At 43.3% G+C, this 23,764-nt stretch overlaps 1 protein-coding gene across 6 annotated transcripts in view; it reads right to left on the bottom strand.

Annotated features, from left to right (window-relative positions):
* CAPN3 (calpain 3) overlaps window positions 1-23,147 on the bottom strand; it is a 496,647-nt gene extending 473,500 nt beyond the window's left edge. For 2 of the 6 annotated variants that reach the window (XM_085627104.1, XM_085627105.1), the window contains exons 1-2: window positions 22,952-23,096; window positions 22,092-22,446 (exon numbers count right to left, since the gene is read on the bottom strand). In XM_085627104.1, the coding sequence (XP_085483230.1) occupies window positions 22,092-22,388 (297 nt within the window). In that variant the 5' untranslated portion in view covers window positions 22,389-22,446; window positions 22,952-23,096. Of the gene's footprint in view, window positions 1-22,091; window positions 22,537-22,951 lie in introns of those variants that run through there. The other 4 variants (XM_085627099.1, XM_085627102.1, XM_085627100.1 and 1 more) reach the window with 3 other exon arrangements.
* Between the last annotated feature and the right edge of the window lie 617 nt (window positions 23,148-23,764).

Raw genomic sequence — 23,764 nt, 5'->3', positions numbered from 1 at the left:
TCCCAGGGGCAGTTGTTCCATTCGGACGAGTATATGCATTGACGGAACCGGAGAACACTCACCTTAGGGCTTATTTGGATAAATATCTGGCGCTAGGATTTATTTGCAACTCCAAGTCTCCTGCGGCTTCCCCACTATTCTTTATACCAAAAGCCAACGGCGACTTACGGGCTTGCATTGATTTCAGGGCGTTAAACGCCATTACCGTAAAAAAATGGTACCCCTTGCCCCTAATCCCGGTTTTATTGGAGCAAGTGAAAGGAGCGGTCATATATACTCGTCTGGATCTAAAGGGAGCGTACCATCTAGTCAGGATGCGCAAGGGAGACGAGTGGAAGACGGCGTTCAAAACAAGATACAGCCTGTATGAGTACCTCGTTATGCCCTTTGGGCTGTGTAACGCCCCGCAGCGTTTCAAATCTTTTTGAATGATGTGTTGCGCGAATACTTGGATCGTTTTGTGGTCGTATATATCGACGATATACTGATCTACTCATCTTCCATTGCAAGCCACACACGCCACGTGCATACTCTTCTCCAGACCCTGCAATAACATCAACTCTTTTGCAAAATCAGCAAATGCGAGTTTGGAGTAACCACAGTGGAATTCCTGGGGGTGATGCTTACGCCCAGAGGACAGGAAATGGCAGAAAGAAAGATCGCAGCGGTCAAAGATTGGCCTACCCCGGCTAACATGAGAGACATTCAGTGCTTTTTAGGATTTGGCAACTTTTACCGCCGGTTCATTTGGCACTTCTCTTCCTTGGTGGCTCCCCTCACACGTTTGCTACAAAAGAAGGTTACCTTCCGCTGGACTGAGGAGGCACAAAAAGGGTTTGAAGAACTAAAAGAAGCATTTACCTCCGCTCCAGTGTTAGTGCATGCGGATCCAAATCTCCCGTATGTGGTGAAAGCGGACGCATCCAACCACGCAACAGGAGCGGTGCTATCGCAACGTAATCCGGACACGGGCCAGCTCCACCCGGTAGCCTATCGTTCAAGGAAATTCAACCCCGCCGAACATAACTATACTATAGCTGAAAAGGAGCTCCTAGCTATTAAAGATGCCTTTCAGGAGTGGCGGCATTTTTTGAAGGGGGCTAGACACATAATTACCATATATACAGACCATCGTAACCTCCAGTTTATGACGGCCGCCCGTCACCTGTCCCCACGACAACTGCGATGGACCCTAATTTTCGCTGAATATAATTTCCTGGTCACTTATAGGCCGGGTAAGGACAACAAAAAGGCCGACGCCTTAACCCGCCAAACATACAGTCCCGTTCTGGAGGAACCAGAAGAAAGAGCCATCATCGCGCCACAACGCGTAATATGCGCCACCGTTCCAGAACCCTTCCTCACCAGTGTGGTAGGGAGTATTTGCACCAGCACCTGGAGAACGTGGCTAGCCAGACACCTCGAATGGACAGTTAAGGATGGTCTTCCCGTACGAGGGAATCTGCTATTAATCCCCCTTGTCTCTTTAAGAAAACAGGTGTTCACCTGGTGTCATACCCTCCCAAGTGCCGGACACAACGGAGTAGATAAAACCATAGAGCGGGTGATGCGCCAATTCTGGTGGCCTACGGTAAGACCTGACATCCGCAAGTGGGTCACGGAGTGTGTAACATGTAATCGGATGAAAACCTCACACGCCCGACCAGCGGGGCTACTACACCCCTTGCCAACCCCGGTACTTCCATGGGAAAACATCTCCTTGGATTTCATTGTTGGAATGCCACCAGACAAAGGACACACTACTATCCTGGTAGTAGTTGACCATCTAACGAAGATGGCCCATTTTATTGCATGTAAAGCAGTACCCTCAGTGTGCCAGTTGGCTCAACTCCTGTTGATACATGTAGTACGTCTGCACGGATTACCACGAGTGGTGGTTTCAGACAGAGGACCTCAATTCACCGCCAAGTTTTGGTAGACGTGGTGTGTTGCTCTACGGATCCAACCTAATCTGTCTACTAGCTTTCACCCGCAAACTGATGGGCAAACCGAGAGGGTAAATCAAACACTAAAACAAAACCTCAGGTGCTATGTAGACAACACAAAGGAAGATTGGGTAGACAGATTATGGCTGGCCGAAATCGCCTATAACAGCGCGACACATAACTCCACAAAACACTCCCCTTTTTTCTGTTCTTACGGATTTCACCCACTGTTCCATTCTTTCTTACATCCGGTTAGAACTGAGTTAGTCCGCGATGTAAGACAGAGGGTTCTTCACATTCAAAAGATCTTGAGGAACACACAGAACCAGTTGAGGGAAGCAAAAAAACGATACAAAGCGTGCGCAGACAGACATAGGCGTCCTGGACCTGTATATAAAGTGGGGGATTATGCATGGGTATCCAACAAGAATCTCAGGTTTAAGAGATATAGCATCTTCAACCCCAAGTACATCGGTCCCTACAAGGTCACAAAGCTAATCAACCCCGTAGCAGTTAAGGTGGCCTTACCCTCCTCATTGAGGATCCATCCGGCCTTTCACGTCTCATTGTTTAAACCTGCCCGGGCATCCTCTAGGGGAGGGTTGCCTCCAGTGTTGGTGGATGAGAACTTGGAATACGAAGTGAGGGGTATCCTTGATTCCAAAATATACCGAACTAAATTATGTTATTTGATAGCTTGGAAGGGATACGGGGATGAAGAAAATACCTGGGAACCCGCGAGTGGAGTACATGCTCCCCGCTTCGTCGAACAGTTCCACAAACGCTACCCTAACAAGGCGTGCCTCTGTCAGTGTTCTTCGGGGGAGGGATGTACTGTCGCAGCTCACAAGAGGGGCGCCCGGCGAACACTGACACGGCGCACCACCCGCAAGCAGCCGCCGAGAAGACCACAAAACCCGTGAGCCTCCGCGTCAGGACGTCAATCGTCATGACGCATGCGCGGCGAGTAGCGTCTTAAGCCGTTCCGAGGCAGCTGTACTTTGAATCCGACGGAGGCTCTAGAGCGAAGGATGCGGTAAGGGTGCTGTGAGCACCGACTTTTACTTCAGCGTTCCAGGGATTACACGGTGAGAGGCTCGTCCCTTGTGGTGGCAACAGGCGGGGGTCCGTTCTTGTATTGGTTTGCTCCGTTGGCGGAACCTTATCCAGTTCCATGTGAAGCAAACCGTTCTCACGGAAACCACTTATTATCCGAAGACAAATCAGGTACATGCGCTGGCTCCTCTAGCTTGACGGGGTACCAAAACTTGTCAAATGCCAAGATTCTCAGAATTGAGAGGAACTAATCTCTCTGACTAGCGCTTTCCCTGTTGGTGAGCCCCTAGGCTCTTGCAGGGAAAACGATACCGCGACCAAGAAAGGGGCAAAGGAAATCCCTTGCTTACTCCCTTGGCAGGGGAGACAATTTATTGTTTGTTTTGGAAACCTAGTGAAAACGCTTGGAGCAGTGAGCGGTGATCACCTCCAAGAGGCATGGTGTGAAGTCTATGTTGCAGCATTAGCAGGGAGAATGGTCCTGAATACACAAAGGATGGTTGTTCCCCTCCCCATGCTGTTCCTTCATTGCTAAACAGGTGCCAAATCACCTCAAAGGAAATCCCAAGACGTATTGGCGGGTTCACAGTTCAAAATGTTTCCGGTATATGATTGACACATAATCCTCTCTGAGTGGATTTATTCTGGTTTTCTTTCTATGTGCAGTAGCAGGGGAATTGAGTGAGAACATCCCGAATAGTTCTTCTTCACCCCCTGTCGAAGCCTACAAGACTAATAGATATGTACAGAGCTCCAGGGTATAAGGTAACCTCAAACGATACAACCTCTGAAGTGTTTTTCTAATCAAGGTATTTCTCAATAGATCTTGCCGCCCTCATTAGATGAGCCCACATTTACGAGGATCCAGAAAAGAGGATATTTTTCTTTACAGGTACCTCATTCTAGATGTGTAGTGTAGCATTCTGGAGAAGGGTCAGGGTAGGGTAGGAAGAAATGTGAATGATATTTGTGTTGATATATATATATTGTTTTGTTGTATTCCAGGTCTCCCTCCCCGCTGAACCCTTCCTTCCCTTCCCCCGCTTGACCACCCCATGGAGTCTGTGTATTTCTACAGTCAGACCGTGGTGGTGTCGAGAGGTGGACCATACTGAGCAACGTGCGATCCTGAGGACTCCTGGCCACGACAGACCCGGGAGTCACTGTGCCCTGAGACTCGGGTGCCCTAACCCTTGTCAGGCCTAGTGTTCCTGCTTTGCAAGGATGCTCTGCCTCTGTTTTGCATTAGATTGTGAGTGGTGTGCCCCTAGGGCACCTCAGGCACTCGTTATAAGGTTGGCAGGTTTTCATTAACAAGTAATTGGTCTTTCAAAGACCTGTGAAGTACTAGGGTGCGGCTGTGTGTTTGCCCAGGAAGCTATCTCTACCCTGGGCTGACACATCTTAACCCTCTAAGGAGGGGGAGACACCAGATGGTTGGGGGTGTGATTTTACTGACGTCAATGAAGACCTCACTCGAGGGGCGAAGCGGAGCTGGGGCATCAGCAAAAGCGTTGTTACTGTAGGCTGGTCTGCTGGAGCACGGCAGCTACGCAAAATGTACTAGTATTTTCCTGTTTTTATATATAAATACAGATAAAGAAAAACTTGTTTTTAGTCTGTATTTATATGTAAAAATCTTTTTAAACGGAAAACCGGGAGCCTTACTTTTAATCAAGAGTGAACCGCCTTCAGTACCTATGGAGGAGTCTTGGGGAAGAGACCTGCCATCGACCACACCTATGGCAAGTATCAATGCGCACTCTTTGGAATGTGGTTAAAGCTGCCTATCTCAAGAGGAACCATTTGTTCACACTTCATAGGGCATACTGGTCTCCAAAGAAATTTGCTAAATTGTGAGGTGCCCATCGAACGGCTTGTCCGAAGTGCGAACCTGAGGATGCGGATGGTCGGCATATGTTTTGGCAGTGTCCTTCTATACAGGACTTCTGGCAAGACTGTTTCGGAGGTTCTGGGGCGAGAAATCAAGGTAAGCTTAAGTCTGGTTATATTTTGGGTCTTACAAGAGGAGGGTAGTTGTTATAATTTTCTAAGTCACAGGCTTCTTTATTATTTTTGCTGGTTCATCTAGTTAGACAGGAAATTTGCCTAAAATGGATTTTACCACAATCACCAGTAGTATTAGATTGGGTGGCTTCGGTTAGGCGTATTCATAAAATAGAAATGGCTAGTTCATCAAAGAAAAAATGTAAAATATGGAGGAATTGGGTTGATTGGGAGAATACGATCTGATAACTTGTTTTGCTACTTGTCTTGCCACATATAAAAGCACAATGATTATTAAATAAGTGAGAGGGGATATAGTGTTTCTATCTTGTAATTGTGAAAGGTTTCCACTCGCTACTTGTACCACTAATCACCTTCAAAATCTTGGCAACTGGTTTAGTCAGATCCCCAGGCGGCCCAATGACTTGAGGATACAATTATACGGAAATCCTTAAATAAACCTTGGTTTGCTTTAAGATTGCTCACTTATTTAGGCTAAATGAGGACAAAAAAAAGAAAAAAAACATAAGGCACCAAAGCAAACACAGCCCAATTAGTGTCTGCTGTTTTCGCGATAAATTATGTATTGAGAAGTGCTCCGGTAATAAACAAGAAAACCTGTACCGTTTTTGTTGGGACCTCAATCGACCACTTAAAACTTAACATCAAACAAAGCCAAGATTAAGAGATACTAATTGGACTGTGTGTGCTTTGGTGCCTTATGCGGTTATTTGGCTTTGGGAATAATTATGAGTGTGGCATTGCCATACTCAAGTCTTGATAGCACTAGAGATTTGACTGCCTTTTTGAGGTCTCCAAGCAGTATGAAGTATTTTATTTTCCTTAGGAGGTTTAAGTGTCGGTTAGTGCTTCTGGTTGTTGCTTGTATGTGAGCTTGCATGTAAAGATTAGAGTTTAGTGTGATGCCTCCTAATTTTATGGAGTCGCAGATGGTTGGGGTGCAGTTTAGCGAATTGAGGTTATAAGACCATAGTTGAGGTTGTTGGGTTCTAAGGGGTGGGGTGAAGAGAACACATTTGTTTTTCAGCTGATTAAGTTCTAGATGATGTGTCAGCCAGTCCTGTGTTTCCCTTAGGGTGTCATCCAGTCTCCAGATATTCTTTTGAGGGGAGAGTCTGATGTAAAATTGCGTATCATCAGCATACATGTGGTACGAGACTTTTGATTGTTTCAGAATTTCTGTGAGTGGATAAATGTATAGATTGAACAGCATTGGTGAAATTGTAGATCCTTGTGGAACACCCCTGTCAAAGTCCACTACGTAAGATAGGGTGTTGCCAATTTTCACTCTGTGTGATCGGTTCTGCAAGAAGGAGGTCAACCAGTTAAGGACTGCTCCTGGTAGGCCCATTCTGAATTCAAGAGTTCCTCTGAGTCGTTTATGGCTGACCGTGTCGATTGCTGCTGATAGATCCAGAAGTATAAGGAGACAGGATTAGTTTTGGTCAAGTGATGTTTGTATATCAAGTATGTTTAGAATGGTGACCTCAGTGTTATGACCCGGTCTGAAACCTGATACTAATAAGTCAAAATTCCTAATGTGTTCACAAAGCTTATCGTGGACACATTTTTCAACCAAATTAGCCAGGAAAGGCAGATAGGATACTGGTCTGAAGTTGTTTAAGTCTTTGTGGTATGTGCTTGTTTTTTTTTGTAAGGGAGATACTTGGCCAATCTTCAAGCCTTCTGAGAGGGATACTTGTTGGAGAGATATGTTCACAATTTTTATCTGTAGGGGAGTGATGGAATGGTGGATTTCTTTGTCCATGTCAAAGTGTTTTATGGGTTTCATTGACTGAATGGTATTCTGGATTTCCCTCTCAAATAGAGATCTCAAACCGTTCCAGAAGGCTCCATTTTTTTCTTGGGGCAAATGGGGTGTGAGGGTCTGTGACCTTACTGTACACTGTGACAGTAGGGAAGATGGATTTCCTAGGTTGGGCACTAGGTTGGCAGGCGATAGGGTTGCTTATGGTTGCAATTTTCTCTTTAAAGAATGTTGTGAAGGAATTGCAGATATCCTGTGGGTCGTTTTCTATCTTGGGTTCTGCAGGTTTTCTAATTCTCGTTTTATTATATATCAATACGTTTTCAATGCCTGTTCTCCGCTCTGTCAAGTTGTGTTCTAATCGCAGTTGTTTTGGCTTTCTAGATAGCCTTTTGGTATGAGATTCTGTGCCTTCTCAATTGTTGGAGAAAGGCTGTGTTTGGGTCCTTCCTCCATAGACGTTCCAGATGTCATAGTTCTCTTCTTCCATTGTTAATATTTTGATTGAACCACTGTACTAGAGTTTTTTTCCTTTGCCTTTTTAAATTTAAAGGAGCCACCTTCCGAGCTATGTCGGTCATACTGCTGTTGTAGAGATATGTCAGATCTTAAACAGATGTCAGGCGGTCGGGAGCGCCAAGGGGGTTTGGCATAGATCCACCAGTTCAGTTCGGTTTACACGGCTGTAATCCTTCTCCCAAGTTTTATTTCTTCTTGTTTGATCCTTGATTTTTGGTTCTTGTGTGAATATTTCAAAAAGAATTTGACAGTGATCTGACCAGTCTGTCAGGGTGATATCTAGCATGTTTACGGATCCCTGTTTAGCGATGATGAGCTCAAGTGTAGCCCCTTTGTTGTGAGTTGGTCCCTCGCATGTTTGAATCATGTAAAAGTCCTGAAGAAGATTACTGAGTGCTGCCACTGTGGGGTCTTTGTTATTGTTCCAATGCAGGTTGAAATCTCCTAGTAGTATTGTCTTAGAGAGTGGGGTAACTTTGATTGTGATTGTTCCCTTAAGTTGCTCAAGGAGGATTGTGTCACTCCCAGGTGGATGATATACAAGGAGTGTTTTTGCTAGTAGTTTCTTTGCCAGCTTGATTTCAGCTCTCAAGAGTTCAAGAGATGGCGTCTGTTCAAGTGACAGTAAGTTTACTGTTAGGGAGTTGCTGTAGATTATAGAGAGACCTATCCCCTGCTTCAATTTGGAGTCTTGAGGTAAAATGGAATAATACGGGGGAATTAGAAGGTCCAGTATTGGAGTAGCCATTGGGTTGAGCCAAGTTTTGGTTAGAAAGAGAATGTCCAGATTGTGCACAAGGATCACATCTGCTATGTCAGTTGTGTGTTTTGCAGCTGATCTGCAATTGTGCAGTATGCATTTCAGGTTTGTTACGGTTTTCTGAGTTACTGTGGCGGACAATGTGTTTGTTGCAATCGGGATCAGGTTGGTGTGATTGGCATGAAGAGGGTTGTATCTTCGTTTTTGTAGCAGGAAGTCTTGATGATTGTGATGTTGGATGTAGTGTCAAGCTGGGGTTTCTGTGCTTCTTAATGGTATATAAACAGAGTGTACCTCTTCTTGTGAGAAGTGATTTTTCGTTCTTCTTGGCCGGTGAAGCCTGTTGTTGTATTCTCTCCCATAGCTTTCATCATGCTGTGGCCTTATGCTGCAGCCTAATGTTCTAATGCTTCTAAGAATATTCTACTGTTGCCTGCTTGCCTTGTTGTTGGGTTTTGCCTTATTCAAAAGACTTGGAGGGCGGTTGAAGCTGGATACAGATCTTCTCATGTCTCCTGTCTGCCGTGTAACTGTTTATCAAATAAACTCATCATAATCTACAACGCTGTACCTGGCTCATCACTACAAAACTGTGGCGACGACCTGGCTACACGGCAACACGCTGAACCTACGTGTGCATTCTTCAAAACCTCATTTTATAAGAAAAGTGAAGACTCCTACCGTCTTCGGCGGTAAGACAGTTTGTTTTCATTGTTATGGGCGCTTCTTCGGACATTTCTCTCGATACGCTGCATCCGGGCTTCCTTTATGCACACCAAAGCATGTGTTGTCTGTGACAAGTAACTTGTGCTTCGCCCTTCTTTGCTGCTGAGTTCGGACTTCCCCTCTCAGTCTAATGCATGAACAGCTGTGGGGTCATCTGCTGTTGCGCATCGGACCTGCGTATTATTTGGGCCTCCCCGTGTTGCCTATTACTGCCTGACGTGCTTGTCGTGCGCACGCTCAGTGGTAGGCCCTATTCTGCCTGACTTTGCCTGTCCGCATCCGTGCGCACGCTCACCGGTAGGCCGTAATCTGCCTGACTTTGCATGCCCGTATCCATAGACACCTAACGCATGACTACAGCTGAGCCTGTCGGCCATTACTATTCTGACGTCATAGTTCACCGCCTCTTGGCAACGCTATCAATTCAGCCTGCGCGTCAAATCTTCAATAGCCAGTCACGACGATCGGCACGTCTTTTCTCCCGTGTTATTTTTGTCTAATAGAAGTACAGGGAAGTGCTATATTCTTCTACAGCACATCACTGTGGGCCCAATTACGGTGATCCACACACCATTACAGGTACATCCTGTGTCTCATACTAAGCAAGTCACGGTGATTGGCACACCTTTGTTTTTGAAAACATTTACATACTGTGTCTCATGCCAAGACAGTCACGGTGATTGGCACACCTTTGTATTTAAATACAGTTTCGAACTCTAGTTTCTTGTGCCTCAGGCCAAACCAGTCACAGTGTTTGGTATATTCCTCATTTTTTTTTCTTTCTGTATTTTGTTGGCATTATTACAACTGTTATTTAAACATTGTATTGGAGGATTACACAAGCGGATCCCAAAGCGGTGATTTGCACACCATTTCGACCATCATTTTACTACTTTACGTGCGGATATTCAATCTGTGATTTGCACACCTCGTTTTTGCACAGCGGTTCTCAACACTGATCTGTACACTACTGTTTCACACATCTTTTTAGTACTGTGTTTACATGTTTACGTGTCTCTTTCTTGTGTTTTCTCTTCCTCTCCTGCATGGTCTGTCATTTGCAGTTTTTCCATTATCTTTTCTATCTTGCTACATCCCATTTCTTTTTTTTGTTTTGTTATCTTCTTGACAGTGCAATCTGTTGCTCCTCCTCCTTCATTCCTGGAATCTCCAGGAAAAGCTCCTGTTCGATGGGAGATTTGGTTTGATGCTTTCAAAACCTATCTCGGAGCAATAGGCATTTCCAGAATCAGCAGTGAGCGGAAAAAATGTCTACTTCTCCATTCCTTTGGGTTTGAGGGTAGGTCCATCTTTAAGCGCCTTCCTGAAATTTCTCACCTTCCAGAGAATGACATTGACAACTATCAAGACACCATAACAAAACTCAAAATAAGATTCGATAAACAACCGAGTCTCATTGTCTTACGTCACAAAGTTTTTAAGAGACATCAAGGTGAGGGAGAAGATGTAGATGCATACATTTCTGTGCTCCGCAGACTGGCCTCTATTTGTCAATTTGAAACATTTACAGATTAGTTAATCAGAGACCAATTTGTATGTCAGTGCAAGGACAAACACATCGTCAGAAGTTGTTGTCTCTTAGTAATCCTACTCTGGTGAAACAATCAAAATAGCAAAATGTATTGAAACTTCCCAAATTTCGCTGAAAGAATTAGAAGACAAAACTCTTGATTATGTAAATGTTGTTATAGCTAATACTAAGGGTAAACAAAATGATTTTCGTTATTCTTCAAAGAATGTTCTACTGTTGCCTGAATTTGTCAGATTATTCCAATACTAAACAAATGTGTTATCCGTGTGGTAATCCGTCTCATCAAAAGGGTGGGAAGTGTCCGGGTGCCAACGTTGTTTGCAATTATTGTAAAAAAGTAGGGCACTTTGCCAAGGTATGCTTAAAAATGAAAAATCGGAAAAAAACAGTTGCGTGTGTGCTAGAATCGGATCACAAGTCTGACTCTGACGTGGTCTCTGTGGTTACTGATGTATATTATTCGGAACCAGTAGAAGGAGATCCAATCTAACTGTCTCGATCCTATTGTTGGGGTCTACGTTGGTGATAAGCCTTTAAATTTACTAGTCGATTCTGGCACCAGAATCACAATAATAACGTAGAAACTGTTCTATGAAACAAGGGGAGACAGACCTCTCGAACCTCCTGATCGCTCCACTGTTTCATATGAGGGACGAAGAATCAAACTATTAGGGTACATTGAAGATGTGTTGATTTTCAAGGGAAGAAAAATTAGAGGTAAATTCTATGTTGCTATTAAGGGGTTGAACATTCTAGGCTGGTACTATCAAGGATTATTCGGCATAATTCTAAAGCCAGGTTCAAAAGAATAAGTTCTTGTCATATCGGGGGAGCACCAAAAATGTAAATGTAATGAAAGATTTCCATCTGTTTTTGGTGATGGTTTCAGAATGGTACGGGGGTTCAAACACAAGATCATTGTGAAAGATGGAGCACTTCCCGTTAAGCACAAGCTAAGAGGTGCACCTTTCAGTGTCAGGGACGATCTTGAAAAAGAACTCAAGTCTTTATGCGACCAAGGCATTATCGAGCCGACAGAGTCCTCTCTCTGGCTTCGCCTTTGGTCGTTGCACGCAAGAGGTGCGGGAAGCTACATGTTTGTGTAGACTTGAGGTCCTTAAATAAAGAGATTTGCATTGACTCTCACCCTCTACCCAAGATTTGTGACCTTTTTGCATGTGTCAGAGGCTCAAGGTACTTCTCCAAGTTAGATCTGGCTAGTGCCTATCATCAAATAGAGTTGCATCCCGACTGACGTCCTCTCACAGCGTTTGTGTCACCCCTGGGCACATTTCAGTACAAGCGGATGCCCTTCAGGTTAGCCTCCGCTGCCTCTGTATTCCAACGTGTCATGCAGAATTTACTTGGTGGCATTGAGGGAGTTCTTGTATTTCAAGATGACGTTCTGATTCATTCCAAAGAGGTCTCATCACATGACTCCTTACTCAGCAAGGTGTTGGAGATTTTCAAAGAGCATGGTATAGTGGTCAAATCAGAGTAGTGTAAATTTCTCAGTGAGGAGATTGAGTATCTCGGTCATCTCTTTTCTGGTGATGGTATTAGACTCAGGAAAGGGCTTTTAGATGCCATCACTCATGTTTCTGCACCCGTTGACAAGACAGGAGTCAAGTCTTTGCTTGGTCTTTTGGAATACTATTCCAAATTTATTTCCAACTATGCCACCATTGTATGACTCATTAGCTCCCTTCTCAGAAAAGGTGTTGTGTTTAGTTGGTCTGATGAGTGTGCGTCTGCTCTCCAATGTGTGAAAGAAGGTCTTAGTAACAGTGGAGCACTTAAACCCTATGATCCTGAATTACCCACGTGCATTACAGTCGACGCCAGCCAAGTTGGGTTGGGCGCTGTATTAACCCAAAATGCACGCAATGACGAGAATACCATCGCATTTGCCTCTAGAGTTTTAAGGGACAGAGAGCTACAGTACTCCGTCATTGAGAAGGAACTTCTATCCTGTCTGTGGGCAATTGAAAAGTTTTGCCCATATGTCTGGGGTAGACGTTTCCTATTGAGAACTGACCATAAGCCCTTGATCAGTATTCTTGGTTCTAGCACCAGTAAGTGCTGTTCCCCCAGGATTGTCCGGATGGTGTCTAATTTTATGCAGTACCAATTCGATGTCACCCATGTTTCCGGGGGTAGAAACATCAGGCCTAATTTTTTTATCTCGCTTTCCTGTGAAAAATATTGATGGGGAACATGATTTTCAGGATGAGGAAGATTCTGATGAATGTTTTGTAGCCTTTCTCAATCTACAAGAACATGACCTTGGCACTGAAGAGAACTGGTCGAAAGCTCTTAGTGCTGATGAAGTTTTGCAGCAAGTGTGCGAGTTTGCTAAGTGTGGGTGGCCCAGAGAAGGTGTCCTTTCTCCATGTCTTCAACCTTTTTGGAAGATTGAGTCTGAGATATCTTTAGAAGGTGGAGTTTTGCTGCGATCTGACAAGCTTATTCCCCCACAGAGTCTTAGAGTCTTGATGATGGTCATTTGGGTTCTACCGTCCCTAAACGACGCATACGATAATTTTTCCGGTGGCCCTCTAGGGATGCCGAAATCAATTATGCTGTTGACATGTGTGTTGTGTGTAAGGGTGGGCGTAGTTCGCGAAGTAGCACTTCGCGAAGCTACGCAAAGTGAAGTTCGCACTACGCGAACTACGCGTAGCACTTCGCGAACTGCGTAGTAACATGTTCGCACTGTGCAAGATGTTGTTTTCAATGATTGCACAGTGCCGGTTGCTTGTCCGCACTGTGCAATCATTGAAAATGGCATCTTGCACAGTGCGAGCTGTAGTTTTCTGCTGCTCGAGTAGATTTTTCCTCGAGCGGCAGTTTTCTCAACGCGAACTGGTAGTTTCTCATCGCGAGCGGTCGCGAGCATACGCGACCCCTCGCAATGAGAAACCTGACCTCCTCGCGTTGGGAATCTCGCCGGGAGGTTTATTTTCCATGCTCGCGATCGCGAACAAGGAAAAAGTCTCGCCGGGATGTCATTTTGCTTGCTCGCGGTCGCCAACTTGACGTTGAGGACCGCGAGCAAGCAAAAAATGACCGCAACACTACGCTACGCGTGTTCGCACTGTGCTACGTGCAGTTCGCGTAGTGCGAAGTAGCGCGAACTTCACAAACTACGCGAGCGTAGCGTAGTGCTTCGCCCAGGCCTAGTTGTGTGCCGTACTGCTGTTAAAGGTTTGAAAGTGTCTACCTCTTCTTCCTATCGAGTACCCTTCTGTACCTTTGAACAAACTAGGGTTAGATATTATGGGTCCATTTGAAAACTTACCTGGTGGTTGTCGATTCATTTTGGCACTTATTGACTATGGGTCAAAGTGGCCAGAGATTAAACTAGTAAGAGATCCCTCCTCTGCTATAGTTATTTCTTTTCTTAAAGAAGTTTTTATGAGGGAAGGGTTTCCTTAAACCATGGTCACAGACAATGGGACACAATTCATTAGTGCCAGTTTCCAGTCATTTCTACAGTCCAGCAATATTAATCATGTGAAGAGCTCTCTATATCACCCCCAGTCTAACAGCCTCGTTGAGCGCTTTAACAGAGTTGTTGGTGATTGTATCAAATGGGCGAAATCAGGTAACCATGATGTGGTTAAGTCCCTTAACAGCATGGTTTGGTTCTATAGCACAATTCCCCATTCTACGACCAAAGTATCTCTCTTAGATCTGTTAAGAGGAAGGAGAGCCAACACTAGCTTTAAGCCTGCCTGGATGAACAAATGGTTTAAGATCATTTCTGATGTCGAAGGTCTTACGGATCTAGCCAGAGAAAAATTTCTCTATCTCAAAATCCAAACAAAAAACTTGATATGATAAGAAGAGAGCTGTTAAAACTATCCCTGTGGTTGAGGGAGATTTGGTGTGTGTAAAGGCTCCTACACGTTAAAAAAGGACACAACACGTTTGGTGCTCCCATTACTGTAATTAAGTTAGGAAGGAATGCTGTCCAGGTTGAAGGAGGAAAATGTGGAATGTGGGTAAGATTGTTAAAGTCAAAAATAAACTACTTGTTGATGCTGACTCTTCTCTAAGTCATGATGTTTCTGTGCCCTCCCAAGCTTCTAGTAGGAGAAGCACAAGATTGAGGGTCATTCCCAGTAGATATCGACTGTGATCTTCTGATATGCTGTACTTCTTTTATTCTTAAGATATGTTGTTTAAAAAAAAAAAAATCTTATTTTTGTTTGCTTTTGTGTTTATTGAGAAAGGAGGGTATGTTGGATTCTCTTCCTTAGCTTTCTTCATGCTGTGGCCTTATGCTGCAGCCTAATGTTCTAATGTTTCTAAGAATGTTCTACTGTTGCCTGGTTGCCTTGTTGTTGGGTTTTGCCTTATTCAAAAGGCTTGGAGGGTGGTTGAAGCTGGATGCAGATCTTCTCATGTCTCCTGTCTGCCGTGTAGATGTTTATCAAATAAACTCATCATAATCTACAACGCTGTGCCTGGCTCATCACTACAGTTGTCATAGGGAGTTGTGAGACTTTTGTAGTAGGAACGATTTCTGTTAGATGAGGAGTCAGTGTGTACTTGGTAGTGGGAGTGTACAGTTCCTCTAGAGTATGTAGAGGTTTGATGACTTTCTTCTTGACTCATTCTATTTCTACCTTGAGAAGTTGCAGATTGTGGTAGATTTGGTTTATGGGTAGATTGAGCGAGGGACACTGACAAATTGCATTCTCGTTCTGTAAGAAATTGATCCGGTCAGGGTTTTCGTTAGGTTGAGTGGGCCAAAACGTGGTTTCTGTCGCATTGCACTTTGACCAGGGAATGTTTTTAGGCACTAATCTGATACCTGTTGTAGGGTAGTAGCTCCTTGAGCTGAGAGGACTGTGGGATGGGGTTAAGTCACTGCACTTGATATTCAGATTGCATAACATGGTGCAGCAATGTACACATCATTTACTGAAGACCCACCAAGCTTTGTGATATTGTTGCAAATCACACAAATGCAAGATGTAAGGTACCTGTAAGCAGTTACTCTAAGGGCCTGGAACATGGTGCATGATTGCAAGGAAGCACTGGCACAGGGACCTTAACCTGCCCTTGTATGATGATCAGTGGATGTTCTGTTGAATCCAAACACGGGGCATGTTGAGAGCAGTAGACACAGACTATTCATTCTTACACCAGATTTGATATAACTCAGACTCAGCCGTTTTGGGTGTGGAGGCTGGATGACAGAAATGTGGCCACCCAGAGACTGAATTTCTCTGTTTGGCTAACTGTGCTGTAGGCAACAGTTTCTGGTCTGAGATGGTGGACATATTAGCTGACATGTTAGATTTGATGCTGGAGCTGTCCCACCTGTGGTCCTGCTGAGTTATGTACTGGAAATTGGTGTGCTTTGTGGAGGTTTACCGCATTAGGCCCTCCTACTGACCAAAAGAAAAGTAGCAATATCCATTTTCTGCGGAAAGGATATCGCCACATATGATGTTCTGCAATGATATGGTGGAAAAATATACAAACTTGTGGTCTATTACAGCTCAAATCATGGATGATTGGGGACTCCAAGAACTTATCCCAAAATTAAAGGACTCTTCATGAAACATGCAAATGCTCAGAATGATTCACGTTGTCAGATATGACTGTTATGGTCTCTAGATGTTTGTGGTACCATTGTATGATAGACTATGTAATGCAGTGGGTCTCCTGCTGTCGGACTTCATGGTTTTCCTTTTGTATCATACATGTATTATGTACTCTTTAAGATGTGATTTGTGTTATTCATATGGGATAACATGTATATGAACCATTAATTAAGCCTTATTGTCTACTGTTTAGAGCAATGACTGTTGCTGTACAGGAGAATGGCTGAAAGATGACATTGATAGTAGGGCAATTCACAACGGCATGTGTGCCACAGCTGAAAATCCAAACTGAAGATTCAAGGGCTGGCATGTTCAGCAAATTGCCTGAGGGAGCGTGTCAGTGACCTTGAACTGAAGGAAAGAGCCTGTTTGTAGAGAAACCAGCCAAGTCACAGTCAATAGGTCTGCATTTAATGTACTAACATAATACTATTATCACATTACAGCGGATGTATGACGTAACAACGCGTGTGTTTACAACGCATGCAGTTACATCGCGGTTTTTACAACGAACCGATGTAACCACGCGATGCCATTACAACGCAAGTCTTTACATCGACTTGCGCTAGATGGCGTGCTAACATTAGAAAAGCGTAATTTACTATTCCAACTCCAGTCCACTTAACAGTAGGGAAGGTGTTGGGATAGTAAACTACACTATTTGTAATGTTAGCACGCCATCTAGCGCAAGTCGATGTAAAGACTTGCGTTGTAATGGCATCGCGTGGTTACATCGCGTTCGTTGTAAAATCCGCGATGTAACTGCACGCGTTGTCAAAGTTTCATTGTAAAGGTTGTTCCCCCATTACAGCACGTCAAACGAGAATCAGCCAACAGGAGCAGACAGTGAGGGCTATATTTAGAAATTATGCAGTTCTGTGCAGAAGGGTATACCTAAATAACCAATAGCATTAGGTGAGACATGAATACACCACTGGGCTGAACCAAATGTAATTGACAAAATCTCAAGTCAATGGCTGACTTGTTGAAGAAAGTCAATCATGGAAAGAGGTGGACTAAAAGCCCTTTCTAAGTGTATTGTAAGAATGCGGTCTGTTTGATAGCTGTCTATCAAAAACAAGACTTCAACATTATGCATCAAGAGAAAGTATGTATAAAGGTGATTAACGATTTCCCATGAGGCTCTGCAGGATTTCGGCCAAAAGGGTACAAGACCTAGTGATTAACAAATGAAAAATGGGGAGGGGGCAATTTCAGTGTGTTATATACAATGGTGAAGGATTTTTAATGTTGAATCCCTACACTCAGTTCACCTACAACAGACAGAATTACTGTGTTTGGCAAGGTTCCTGAGGATATTGGATATTCACAAAGGCAAACTGAAAATTGTAAATTTACTCACATGTAAGTCTGCTTATGCACATAAGTGCAAATCTTCACTTCTATGCTATTACCCAGTTCAGGGGTAGATGTACACATAGGTGCAAACTTACATGTCTCCCTCCTCAGTTTAGGGGAAGGAGACACCCAAGTCACTACTAGTAGCTTTTTACATGTAGGTAATGATCTCCTTATGAGAAAGTATAGGGAACATTCTTAAAAGTATTACTCTTTACAACAATTAATAAAAAATATTTTAATATAAAATGGAAAATAATTTAAGATATAGATTTATTACATGGAACTAATAAAAATGATATAGCACATTAACGTGTTAAAGAATTAATTGGAATATATTTAATGTGTGGTTACCTTTTTTTTAAAACAGGGATAACACTTTTATGTTATATGCAAGAATTAATTTAATAATGTGTTACATTTTGTTCAAAGTTATGTGCTAAATTATTTTTTATTTTTGACAAAACTTTTAACTTAAATTGTATTTGTAAAGTTTATTATTAACTTTTAATATAAGAAAATGATGGTTCATTAAATATATATATTTTTCACATTAAATAATATATACATTTTAATAAACTGGATTTATGTTATTGAAGATTATGTCCATAAGGTTATTTTTAAGTCTCTGCCGCTATTATTTTCTATGTGTATTTGTAGCAGTACATGTGAGTAGCCATGTGCTGTGCTTACATTACTACAAGACTGGGCTAGAGGACAAGCAATGCTGTTTTGTCACTTTGAGGGCTCTAGTAACTTTAGAACTGTCGTTTTTGAATAGCCATGTGCTTACTCCTTCATGTGTGAGTATTTGTAGTAGCCTCTCCCTCCCTAAGCCCCTCCCTAATTTTCCCAAAACAGTCTGTATTTTTCACTGCATTTAAAAAAAAAAAAAACTATGTACACTCCTGTCTTTCGTCCGTGAACAAAATAACCTTTAAATACAACAACATGTTACCTGACAGCAGAGTAAAACAAATGAACATGGGATGGCTATTAGTGGATAGCACTGTCTCTTTATGACAGGCCAAGACATTCCAAGGGCATTTCCAAATCAAAACATAAATCAGCAAATAAAATATTGTTGTGCCAGGAAAGGAAATGCATGAAAGGACAAACATTGGGACTCATTTTAAAGGTAAACATTATGATCCATCTGCAGTCTAACAAAAGGGCCCCTTGATGCCAAATCACCAAACATAATTGGAACACAAATAAGACAAAATACTCATCAATGAAAAGCCATAGGTCTGATGGACAGCCCATGCAAGCAATGGCAAACTATGAAAAACATATGTGAGCCTATAGATGGATGGGGCTGACCCAAAACTCCCCCTCGCTCCATACTTTTTCTTACTGTATTTTGTTGAAGAATGTATTACATGAGGTCTTCAAAACAACTACAAAAGAAAATGTTCAAATAAAATAATGATTCACAGACTCATTTGTGAATGTTTTGTTTTCAGCCCTCCTTTAAACATGGGTACATGTATTCAAGTCTCTATAATAACGTAAACATCCCCTCAATAGTTTAAGACCGCCTTTTCTATCACTGCAAATAGTAAGCCTGCCTGATGTTGGGTGTTCTGGTGTCTGTTGGTCTGTCGGTCTGACGATTGGGGAGGCCGCTTCTGTAATGCTGGGTGCTAACAAGCCGGTCTGTCTCAACAGGATGTGTTTTAGCTTAGACGTCTCCGCTGAATGTTTTTGGAGGGCATGAGATTCGTATTGAATTTTATTAACCCTGCCAGTGTTGTGTGATGACATTTGTGGCTGCTGTCTATGTTGGTAGATGTCAAATCGGTCAGGATGCGGTTGGTGAATGGTAATGTGTCATAAATAATTCTGATGCTTGTTATTCTATTGCCTGTCCATTATATTTTGTGCTATGGATTCAGATCCATAAGCTGGACTCTGAGTCATCTGGTGATTTATTGTTGAGAAGAGTTGAGTCTGTGAGTTTAATGTTAGGTGTTGTGAAGCCAGTAAGACTAATGCTGGGTTTTGTGAAGTCTCTCAGTCTGATGTTGGTTGGTGCAAAGCCTGTCACTCTAATGTTGGGTGTGGAATAGACTCTCAGTCTAAAGATGGATGTTGTGAGGTATGTTACTCGAATAATGGGTACCGTGGAGCATGGCAGTCTTAGGTTGATGGCTGTGAAATCTGGCTGTCTCTTTCTTGGTACCATGAATGCTACGTGTGGTGCTAAGTGTCGTGGCATGTGTCAATTTAAAGATGGCTGTTCAAGAGTCCTGTTTGGATGATTTTTGTGGGTGTGAAGCCTACCAGATGCAGAGCCTATCTAGCTGATGCTAAGTGCTCTGGAACCGGAGAAGCTTCTGTTGGGTTTTGTGCAGTACATCAACTTGATGCCTGGTTGCTGTAGAGACTGCGGTCTGATTTTGATTTGTATAAGCATTCAGTCTCGCATTGATTCTTGTGAAGTCCTCCACAAGCTGAAATACACCTCTTTGAAGAGCAAAACATTGTGACCCAGTAAATATTTCACCTGTATCAAAGCATCCCACCTAGATTTACTCTTGGACTGCATCTCTTCCTTCAATCCTAGACAATGCCCCAATGCCGTTCAGATGAGTTTAACCTATCCAAATAATGCATAGATAGTGCTAGCCCAAAACTATAGTGAAATCTGCCATTCCAGGTTGGCTAAAACTGAAGTCTGTCAGCTGAGTGATGTTTGCAGTGCAGCCTGTGACTCAGATGTTGGTTGATGTGAAGCTTAGCATCATACCTTTGGGTGTTTTAAACCTTTCAATCTGTGCCAGTCAGTCCATATATATTTATTTTCAATGCATATATCTCATAGAAATATACACATTACAATGTATCTAAAGAATAAAATACATTCAAATGTATTCATTTTATAAACAGAGTATACACAGAACAGTAACCATTCAAACAGATACATTACAATTTCATTACTTAATAGGAAGATAAATACGCAATCCTACAGAAAAAATAAAACACCCTTAATACACAAAAATCAACATATTAATAATTAATTCAGATTAAGAAACTGCACATGAATCAATATTTGTGCTCCGATACCACAGATCGCCCATAACATATAAGCCACATCAATATATACGAGCCTTTAAAACTGTTGTTTTTGTATAAGTTGAATGTTTTGAGCAACTGACACCCAAAAAATCATACGAGTTAATTGCAAATAAAGTGAAGAGGGCTTCGCTACGTGATCTAACTCCATCCCCTAAAAAGAGAGGGTGTAAGATCTTTTTTCTTTCACTTTAAAAGAGGGTACAATCTAACAGCAAATGGACACAGAATACTTCATTTTTAAAGTGCAGAAACAGTAGCTATTATTACCCAAAACTCTATTTTTAAAACCAGCTGTTCTCCAGCCAGAGTCAAAACCTACTCGAAGCCGAAGGACAGGCATCTCAACCACCTCTTTTCGGAACTTGGGACAAATATGGGAATGAGGTCTCTGTTCGTAGAAACTCCAAAGAATGGGCCACTGAGCTTTTGGAGGCTAGATAGTGTCTATCAGCCATTTAGAGCCTAATATGGGTATCTGCCCTTAGAGTTTCTTCAAACAAGGCTATACCGAAGCCCTACACCATTTTTTCTGCTGACACTAAAATATTTCTCGATAATTGAGTTGCGAACTGCCCAATGTCTAGCATCACTGCCCAAAAAACAAAAATTGCCGTTGGTAAGTTCATGTGTTAGGCCGTGCACAAACTAACACCACATGCGATCTGGCCAGCAAAGCCCAGGAGATAAGAGACAACTCCAGCCTGAGAGCCTGTATCATTGTACTCGCTGGGAGACCCAGGAGGGCCCTCCAGCGAGTCCGAGCGAACACAACGATCTAAAGCCAACAACTTTGCTCAATAAAGAGCCTGCAGAATTAATTTCCCTACCACTGCCTTTTTAAAAGGCTCTACTGATAGACCACCAAAGCTCAGATCAAACCTTCTCAGCGCATTTACCGTACTTAGGAGCACAACTTTTACCCTCTTCATATAACTGCTCCACCTCAAGTTCCAAGTTAAAGTAGTCCCCAGATTTATGTATTCTTAAACCTGCTCTAGTGTGACATTATCCATAAACCAAGCGAACTCCAGTTCTCGCTTTGAGAAAATCAAGGTTTTAGTTTTCTCCATGGGTATTGCAAGCTGTGGTTGGGTTGTCTGACGCATGCCACTGTAATGTTGTTGTCACTGGACCTTGAATACTGATGATGGGAGTTGTACAGTCTGTGTAATGCTGGGGTGTAATAGGTCTACAAACAGGGCCAATGAGCTTGTCTGACTAAACATGTGATGTAGAGATGACAAATGGCATTGCCTTTGACATGTGTTGATCTCTTAATTGGTGCTGATCAGTCTAAGGCACAGTGTCAATGGAGTCCAATGATGGGTTTGGTCGAGCCCATCACTCTAGTGCTGGGTGGTTTGTGGACTGTAAGTCAGGTATAGTGTATTTGGTTAATAGACAATATTGTTTCAGGAGCTTTGGGCTAAGTCTTTCTTATGCTTGGCATTGGACTGCATGCCAGTTTAATGCTGGCTAAAGTGGAATTAGTTGCATGATGCTGTAGTTATGGAAATTTGTTATTCTGAAATGAGATAATTTAGCCGGCGTCACAATAATCATGGGTATTTGAGGCCTATCTGTCTAGTGTCCCCTGTTGCACAACCTTAATCAACCTGCTCACTTTAGCCTTCAGATCTGATAATGCTCGCTTCACTCGCCATCACTGACTCACCGTTGGCCGCTTCCACTCAAAGTTGATTGGGAACTTTTGGCTGTAGAAGAGCGAGCTGTCATTCGCAGGGAAATCAGGATCCTGGTAGAGAATTTTCCTGTCCAGGCATTTCTTCAGCAGCTCTTCGAAGGTCCTCACCCGACCACGGATGATGGGCTGATTGCGGCTGAGGATAGCGGATAAGATGCCACCAGCACCACCTCCTACTCCAGTGGCCGCTGTAGAGCTTGTGTTCTCCGCTGGCGGCGGCCCAGCTCCAGTTTCCTGGGCCACCTGAGGTGTCACCGCAGAAGGCATGATGGGTTCACAAAGGGCCCTCTCCTACTGCCTTCTGCTCCAAAACAAATATCTCCTCCTACAAAAGAAACAGGCCTGTTTCCACCAACCAAAAGAAGTTTCCTAGGCCAAAAATGAGGATCAAATTCCCCAGTGTTCTCATTCACACAATCTACCAAAAAACAACCACCCTCACTCCTCAAAGCTTTCCTCGACTCTGAGGCCTCCCCCTGACTACTCAAATTAATAAATAAAGCTGAATTTCGCTTGCAAAAAGTTAACACCCTCTATTTTCTTGTTGTGCTTCTGCACATTTCACCACCACAGAACAGTGGTGCTCATCCTCCCAATAAAAATGGCCTGCACCCTTAAAAATAAATAGTTTCGTACCCCCAAAAGGCTGCACCCGAACTGATGCAATTTGCAGTCTTAAGAACCCAAAAACCCTGTCCTTCACTAGCCACTGCCTTCCACCCCTAAAAACACCCCTCTTCTTTTGTCTAACAGAAAACTCTCCCTTCCCCGAAGTTTGCTTCCTTCCCGAAACAGATTTCACAACCACGCCAGTTCCGCCAACGGCTCACTGCGGTGACAGGAATCTGAAGTGGCTTGTTTCTGTGCACGCCGCGCTCCTGAAAGTGAGCACCTCTCGGTCCCGAGCCCTCACTCCGGCGTGCGACGTCCGTGGAGCGCCTCGGCCACTGGCGGTGATGAGACGCCGACTCTTGCAGGGTAGAGGCAGGGCGTAACTTTATATCCGCAGGGGCAGCTGAGAGCCACGCGGGCGTGCAAGTGCTGTGAGGAGCTCACAGGCAAGGCGACTAAAAATAGAAACGGAACCGACACATATACATACCATCCTCCCCTCCTGAGTGGGCCTGCCAAGACTGGGGCATGCATGTTCATGCAGACCGCTTTTCCACACGAATTACCTGCGTTGCGCTTCGTAACAAATGTTAGCTACCCATGCCTTTGCAAGTAATAGACATAGAAAAGGTACAAATAAAAGGGGATGGGAACCAGGTAAGGATTACCCAGTGACGCAGAACGATGCAACCGTCATGCTACGAAGTATTTTGTGTAGATATATAACGGTGACCTTTAGGGGTGTTTATGTCTGTCTGAGGGTGCATGTGCTTGACATTTTACTTTTGGCAGTATAAATGCATGTAAGCACAATTCAGATTGTCCCACAGCAAAGAGGTAGTTGATTTCTTGGTATTTCTTTTGTTTGCATTCTCTGTACTTGTTGTTTCTTTTTGTCTAGTAAAGGTGCAAGACTTTGTTTAACAAAATGCAAAGAAAGTGGACCTGACAGGCTACTTAGACCTGACATGGAATAGATGCCTCTGAGGACTCCTCACTTTCTTCTTTACTCCAGAACCCTCAACCCTCAC

The sequence above is a fragment of the Triturus cristatus genome, chromosome 9 (assembly GCF_964204655.1).
Source record: "Triturus cristatus chromosome 9, aTriCri1.1, whole genome shotgun sequence".
NCBI lineage: Eukaryota > Metazoa > Chordata > Amphibia > Caudata > Salamandridae > Triturus > Triturus cristatus.
This window is presented reverse-complemented; position numbering and strand designations above follow the sequence as displayed.